A 7,916-nucleotide genomic window follows, 5' to 3' on the forward strand; every position below is an offset into this window, starting at 1 on the left:
CCACTCTGTAACAGGACTGCCTCCTTCCTCTAACTGCATAATCTTTCTACAAAGTGAGAGTCCCTGGGCTATAGAGTTCACAATGGCAAGACTGTGATTTCTCCTCAAATCCCAGATCTGGTTGCATTAAGCCTGTAACCTTATGATAATAGGCTTTAGAAAAGAGAGATTTTTCCCCCCTGTCACTTTTGTGCTACATTGACTGTAGCAACAACATACCCAGGTAACCTACAAACTTCCAGAGAATAAGAAAAATGAAAACATCTTGGCTGGTCGAGACAGGAATCATGTATTTCCATCTGTGATTACAAAATAGTGTTGCACACTCACCTGTCACACAGAGATTTACGTAAGAACGAACATCTTAAATGCTTTACATTTTACGCAACGCAGGCTAGATCTGCAAAGCCTTCACATAACGGATGCATTTTCATACTTTTTAAAGTGCTTATTAAAGCTGTGCAGTACTGGATGAAAAAGAAACAGAATCAGGAAGGCAAGAAAGCCCAAAGTGACATTCAGTGTGAGAAATTTCACATGTACAAAGCTTAGATTGTGCTTCTGAGTTAGTATAAAATTTTTTTTGCAAGTTTCTGAAAATATTTTCAGTTGGCTTGAGGTATCTCTCCAACCTTGTGCCAATAGACTTTTATCCCGCCTTGTAACCCCAAATCAATTCCCTTTCTAATGATGACTATAATCTTCTACACAAGCCATACCTGTACAGCAGGGGTCTGCTACTAAAGCATACTCTTCCTTCTACATAGAAGGTCCTCTGAGGATTCTCTGTGGCTATTCCAAGAACGTGGTCATACTTTTCAAACTACTTTTAGAATTCCGTTTGGAATCACATTTGGCAGTTAGAGGCTAAATAGGAAAACCGGTACTACATGTATAATATGTATGTGCAACATATATGCCTACATACATACTTAGCATCACTCACTATATTCAAAGAATTTGATTTCAAATTACAGTTTGGACTCTATGAAAAAAGTTACCCCAATAGAGAAGGATTTTTCTAGTATGAAAGTTATTGTTATTATTATTATTATTATTATTATTATTATTATTAAAACATTTGGAGTGGTATCCCTACAAGCTATCAAACAAGAACAGGTTAGAGGAAGAACACAGGCAGCACAGGTAATTTGGGGGCTAAAATAGTCTTAGAAGAAACACTGGTTTTTATGTATAAGATTAGACTTCTGTTTAAACAGCTACAGTATGTTCACTTTGCCCTTTGGACCACTGAATTCTATCTAGTAATAAACGACCTTTACAAAAATCCAGAAGTGGTTTAAAATAAACTCCAAGTTTAAAATCTTGCACAAAAAATTCTGGGAGGGAGAGCGCCTCAGTCTCTGTAATGATGTTTCTGCTCCAAGCACCCAGAGCAGGTCAGACGTGCAGGCTCTAGAATCTGAAGTTTTGCCGAATGCTGGTGAAAGTACAGGGGCCTTCAATCAGATCTAAGGGCCTTCGTTAGTTAAAAACAAGCAAACAACAAAACAAAACAAAACAAAGCAAACAGTATTTGAATACAACTGTTAAGTTCAGTTCAGTGATTTTTGTCTCATAGTGTGATTCCTGTAACATGAGCTCTTCAGTAACTGTGAATTTTATTTTTGTTGCTTTTTAGCACTTACACCTTACAATGCTTGGTTTTGTGGTTTAAGATTATTTTAATTTTTGCATTTCACATTCCTTTGGCCACTTTTGAAAAAAGGGAATGTCCTTTACGTCTTTTATGTTTGAGAATGAAGCGGTAACTCTCCCACTTCTGTCTTTTTAGCTTTAAATGTTTGGCTTTATGAAATAAACGATTCTCCCCGGATTCCCGCATCATTCAACGAGACGAGTGGAAATTTGCTGTTACAAGCGGTCCACCCCAACCCTTCTTAGATGCTACTGTCCCTGGTTTCAGATTTATGCTGTTTGCCGACTGCCATAACTGGGTCTGGTGGATCCTCTCGGAAGAAGAGCACAACTGGGTTTTTTCGAGCCCACATGACCACTTCCCCTCCTGACCCACTAGCAGGGTTGGAAGAAGGCATCCTGCTGCAAGCCCCAAGCCTGTTGGCACAGCCATTTCGAAGGCGATTGCGACTTCTGGCCTGAAAACCTAGGCCTTGGCTAGGCAAAAAAACATCCATGTTTCTAGTCCTATACCCCTCTTCGCGGTTGCGACCTAGGAGCATAGAAATGTTAGGGTTGCGGATGGCATATATGACCGGGTTGATAGCTCCATTGGCCCAGGTCAGCCAAACAGCTGCCACATTGAGCAGCGAGGGAGCCTGTGTGGCCTGACCCTGCCGGGTAGCAGCCAACAACACCAGGAAGCAGTAGGGGCCCCAGCAGCAGATGACAAAGACAATCATGATGAGCACGGTGGTGGCCGTGCGCACCTCGCTGAAAAAGCGCAGCACGCGCGCATAGGTGGTCATCGGCCGCACACGCACGTCCGACAGGCGCACCGTCTTGCAGATATGGTAGCGGCAGAAACACATCAGCAGGAAGGGCAGCAGGTAGCAAGCCACCACCAGCCCCACGCTGTAAGCGGCGCCCAGCTGCGCAGGGTCTGGGGAGGTTCTGTAAAGGCAGCGGTGGAAGCTCTGCGGAGTCGGGGGCTCCCGGGGTGCCCGGAGCAGCTCCCAGGGCAGGGAGAAGCCGAGCGCAGCCAGCCACGCTCCGGCCAGCAGCTGCAGCGCGCGCCGCCGGCCTAGCTTGTCCCGCGGCGGCCGCACGATGGCGCAGTAGCGGTCCAACGAGATGAGCGCCACGCTGAACGTGGAGACGATGCCGAAACACGAACTGAAGAAGCGGCTGGCGGCGCAGAAGCTGCGCCAGGGCCCCGAGTCTCCGGGCGGCGCAAACAGGTCGAGGAAGGCGGCGGGTAAGCAGAGCAGCGCAGTGAGCAGGTCCGACAGGGACAGCGATAGGATGAAGGCGTTGGTGACCGTGCGCAGCTGCCGGTGCTTCACGATCACCCCCATCACCGCGCAGTTTCCCAGGCTAGACAGTAAGAAGATGAGCAGGAGCACGAGCGCCTGGGCGGCCACTGCTGCCCCGTGCCAAAGCAGTGGTGTGGGTCCCCGAGACCCAGCCGCCTCCGGCCTGCCCGCATCGCTCTGGTTTCCCAGCGTTACGGTGGCTACGGAGCTGAACGACAGCGCGGCCGCGGTGGCCGTGGAAGCCGCCCCTCCGGGATGTGCGCTACCCGGCAAGGTTGCACTCGCAGCCGGGCGGCTCGGCGGCCGCGCCTGCTCCTCCATAGGTTCCCGGGCAGGCCGCCGCTCTGCTCATCCCGCAGCAGGGTGAAAGGTTGTGCGGACCAGAACAGAAGCCGCGGGGAGTGGGTGGGACTCGGTCACCACCCGGGACTGGTGGAACCTTGACGTGGGTTCCAGGCGTTGCCGAAGGAACCGCCTATTTACGCAGGAGCGCGGGGCGGGACGCTAGCCTGGTACCCCAGAAAAGCCGGCCTACATCATCCCCTTTTCCTGCTGGAGGTGAGCAAGCTAGGGGGCTGCTAGTTTGAGGGATGGCATGGTTCACCTCTGGCACCCTGACAGGCTAGAGAAAGCCAGACCACCCTGCAAACAGATTCAATGGAGGTGCCTCTCCTTTTCTGTCCAGCATAGATGCCCTAGGGGAGGCCTTTGAGGGGAGTGGGGAAGGGGATGCTGCTGTGGGCATCACTGGTGTGCACATGTAGGAAAGGAAAACAGACCACTCCTGGAGATCTTGAACTGGGTGGGCTGGGGTGCTCCAATACTTCTGTATTTTGAGTGGGCAACAGAATAAGTCGTGTTACAAGCGACTAGGTTCCAAACTCAGTTTCAGACGATGTAGCTCTGGGGTGAAGGACCAAGAATTCATATTGATTGTGATGATGGTGACTTAAGGGCCGCACTTTGAAAACCACTGCTGTAACAAATTTGTTTCAGTAGACTTCTTGCTGACATACGCTCAACATTCCTGAGGTTGGGCTCCCGGCTTAAGTCCGATTCTGAATAGGTGTTCTCATTGACTGCCATGCGGATCTAGGAGGGAAGATGTCATCTACTGTTCAAGGGCCCGGACCTCTGGATGGTAACTGGTTAATGCATGGGGAGAGATAGAGGGGGATAGGTTCTGCCTCAGTTTCCATTCCGTCTCTGGAATGTAGTATGCATGCCATCCAAGGCACTGCCAGTCACCTGCACTTTGGCGAATACTGATGGGGAGAGACAGGACCAGGAAAGGCCTGGCTGCCCAGCAATGTTGCATCTCCAGATTGTGGCTATGGCCTTGAATAGGAAAGGCTTGATTAAACCTCTGGTTACCTGTGTTCTTTAAAGACTGTTTGCAAAGTGTGGGGCCAGAGCCAGCAACAGCAGCACTGCTGGGGAACTGATCTGATAGTTGAGAGGAGTCCAGACTCTTAAGCTCCAACAGGCTCTCCAGGAGACGTTCACACCCCCACAAGCTCGAGAAAGTCCTGAAGAATGACTGGGACCCTTGCGGGTCTTGGAATCCATATCGCTGCTACAGGGTTTATTTCAGTGTATGCTACGAGGAACTTAGAGTGTAAATACAAGTGCATTTATGGATTTCTCAGAATGAGCCTTACACAGTCTGGGCTAGATCATCATGTCTGCATTCTTTGTTGGAGGGGCTATTCCAGGCAGAGGATGCCTGGCAGCATTTTGTATCCCATTGGATGGCAGCAGCTGCAACAACTAAAAATGTTTTCAGAACTCCCCACATCCCCTTCCGGCAAAGTCAACCCCAGGTGACAAGCCTTTTCAATGCAAAGATACACAACCTATAGGCTGTTTAGAAAATATGATCAAGCATAGTTTTAGGAAATAGCAAATAAAGGCCCTTGTCAGTCTTAGTCAAACAAATACATTACAAGGAGATGAGGTGTTTTATTCTAATATGAAATCCCATCAAGATAGTTGCTAGAGTATTTAATAAAGACTTTTTAAGCCAAATCACATGGACTACTGGGGGAGGGAGGGATCAGAGGAGAAGACGGAAGACAAGATACAGTGAGTGCAAACATGAGTGCAAGAGGTTAATGCTTAAGTTGACAGTGTCTGAATTCTAGGCTACAAGCAGGCAGTGCCGGAGGTTGTAAAAGGGAAACGTGTACGGTTTTCACGGGACAGCATTTGTGTGCTGTACTATGTGGAGACTGAATGTTAAGGAGGTGTGGTGGTTTGGATACCCTTGGCCTGAGAATGGCAGTGTTTGGAGGTGTGGTCTTGTTGGAGGAACTGTGTCACTATGGGTGTTGGCTTTAAGACCCTCAGCCTAGCTGCCTGTAAGTCAGTCTTCTCCTAAAAGCCTTCAGATGAAGATGTAGAACTCTCAGCTCCTCCTGCACCATGCCTGCCTGGATGCTGCCATGATCCCATCTCGATGATAGTGGACTGAACCTCTGAACTTGTAAGCCAGCCCCAATTAAATGTTGTCCTTATACGAGTTGCCTTGGTCATGGTGTCTGTTCACAGCAGCAAAACCTTAACTAGGAGAGGAGGTGTGATGAAACTAGCAGTTGACCTTTACCAAACAAGGCCCACAATCAGGGACATGGTTCAAACAAGCAAGAGGGACCTCACACCATCCCGGTTCACTTCTTTCCTTGTCTGCACCAGTGTCTTCTCCACCAGTTTATCTTTTTTCCTGTTGGAATCTAGTTCTCTACCCCTCTGAACATCCTTATTCCCCTTCAGAGACTCTCTGTTCTAACCCTATCCTGTTTCCATAAGTATGAATGGGGTAACTTGGGGACAGGGCAGTGAATGAAAAAGAAGAGGGTGGTGTATAGAATGTCAGAGGTAGCTAAAGTCAAGAAGTCATTAAAGGGGCAAAGCAAGGCAGGTAGGTGATATAGTTAGTAAGGCACAATGGTAAACCTTCTGGTCTCATCTCAGTTTGACCCTTGCTTGTGGAGGCCAGCTCCACCCTTTACCTAAAAGGCAGCCTTTCTGATTATTTTAGGGTGATGAGAAGTTTCTCAGTAAGGGCCCACTCACTTGTCAAACCTAAGCCCCTAAACCTAAGGGGAGTCTCCCTCCAGACACCCCAGAGTATTAGGAACAGTCCAACTCAAGCCCAATCAAGCCAAATCTGCATTTTAAGACCTTAGGTGAACAGCCACATAGAAGTATGAGGGCTGAAGGGTGGCCCAGTTCTTCAGGAATTTAGATTTGGAACAAGAAGTGGGTGTGGACCGTGGCTTACACAAAAGTATCATATTCAGTTGGAGGCTGAGTATCAACCCAATAGTCCAGGGAGCCTCACTGAGTCAGGCACCAAAGAGTTAGGAACCCTGCTCTCCCAGGAACCACACCTGAGTACAAGGAGCCAGCACAGTCCACCATGGGCGTGATGAACTCTGTGGTAACCGTTCTATCTGCCAGGTCGAGCAGTTTCCAGAGAGCAATGACACAGAAACCAGTGGTTGGATTCAGAGGAAAGCGTATCTAGAAGCTTGAATCCCAAGGGTAAGCGTTGGGGTGGAAGCACGCTAAAAGACAGACAAGACTGCTTCTCTTATCATCTTTAGATGGATACCTTTAAGCACTCAGGGGGTGCGACTGAGGGGAAGGAGGTTGGGATGCTCCATTCTGTTGATATGGTAAGGCTTGAGATGGACTGGGTTGCAGAGAGCAGTATCCAGAAGCAGAATCAACATTGCTCCCATTTGGACGCCAGAGGAGGTGGCGTTGGTCTCCATAGTCTTTCTGACTCCAAGGCAGAGCAAAGGACAGGATAGATTAGAATGTCGGGCGTTGAGCATTACTACTTGGTTGGAGTCACACAGCCTCTGGTTGACTATACTACAAGCCAAGACTGATTCAACATGCGTGTCCAGCATCTCCTTACCACACCTCTACATGGGACGAAGCCATGGCCTACAGGTGAGGCTCTACCCTGAGGCAGTTAATGGAGAATGTACACTATCCGTAGACAATTCTAAAACAAGAAGGAAAACAACCAAAAGCCACCTGTTCTTTATTACTACCAAGAATTGAGGATTCCTAACTGTCACAGATAAAAGTTCTGCATCCTTGGTAGCCATGGGATACCAACAGCAGTGTGCTGTTTCCAGGTAAAGGATGTGGATGCGTTTGGTCTTATTAATGGGACACATGATTAAGAGAAAATAGCGATTCTACTTGTATTTCTTTAAATACAGCATATCCCCTAATCTATGGAAATTTAGTCACACTGAGTTAATAAGAGTGTCCCTTTTTCCTTTGAGGTAAGTCATGACACAAACCACAAGTAATTGGAGATAATGGGAAAAATTTTTAAAAAATTACTTTTATGTTTTTCTTTAGGTTAGGTAATGGAGTTTTAGACACCCGCCCCCAATGGGTCAATAAAGGCTTGCTGGGAGAGACCACCACTTAGCATGGATTAATTCAATATCTAGTGTTCTCAGAATGGAAGTACATTACATACCTCACAGAGGATATACTGAGTTTTCCGAAGGCACCACAGTTAATGTTTCAGTTTAGGATGGCAGACAATGATCCATTTTATTATTAAAAGATCGGGCCTTAATATATATATCGTCTGACCTCAAACTTTACAATATTCTTGCCTCCATCTCCCAAGTGCTGGGATTATAGGCATATGTCCCCACACCTGGCTTTCAAGCACTGTTTTTGTTTTGTTTTTAAAAAATAGGCTCAAAGGTAAGTATTAACTGGCAAGAATGGCGGTAGTGAGATTTCTTTGTTTACAAAATCTAGCAAGCAGGTGATTATTGAGAGCCAGGCAGATCCAAGGCTTTCCCAGGAGCCCCGTGAAAAGATGATAGGAACTTAGTCTGTGCTCCTGCCCAGGGACAAACTTGGCAAAGTCCAGTCTGGGACTGGGGCCAGGGCCTGGAAGGAGTTAAAAGTTTCCGA

At 47.6% G+C, this 7,916-nt stretch overlaps 1 protein-coding gene across 1 annotated transcript; it reads right to left on the reverse strand.

Moving 5' to 3' along the window:
* Positions 1-1,603: 1,603 nt before the first annotated feature.
* Gpr135 (G protein-coupled receptor 135) lies at positions 1,604-3,958 on the reverse strand. The gene has a single exon (XM_032907913.1). It carries the CDS (start codon positions 3,273-3,275, stop codon positions 1,902-1,904), a length of 1,374 nt encoding a protein of 457 aa, XP_032763804.1. The 5' UTR covers positions 3,276-3,958; the 3' UTR covers positions 1,604-1,901.
* Between the last annotated feature and the right edge of the window lie 3,958 nt (positions 3,959-7,916).

This window comes from Rattus rattus, chromosome 7 (assembly GCF_011064425.1).
Source record: "Rattus rattus isolate New Zealand chromosome 7, Rrattus_CSIRO_v1, whole genome shotgun sequence".
In the NCBI taxonomy this organism is placed as follows: Eukaryota; Metazoa; Chordata; class Mammalia; order Rodentia; family Muridae; genus Rattus; species Rattus rattus.

Coding starts and splice junctions, on each gene's coding strand:
- Gpr135 (XM_032907913.1), bottom strand. CDS start 3,275: ATGGAGGAGCAGGCGCGGCCGCCGAGCCGCCCGGCTGCGAGTGCAACC.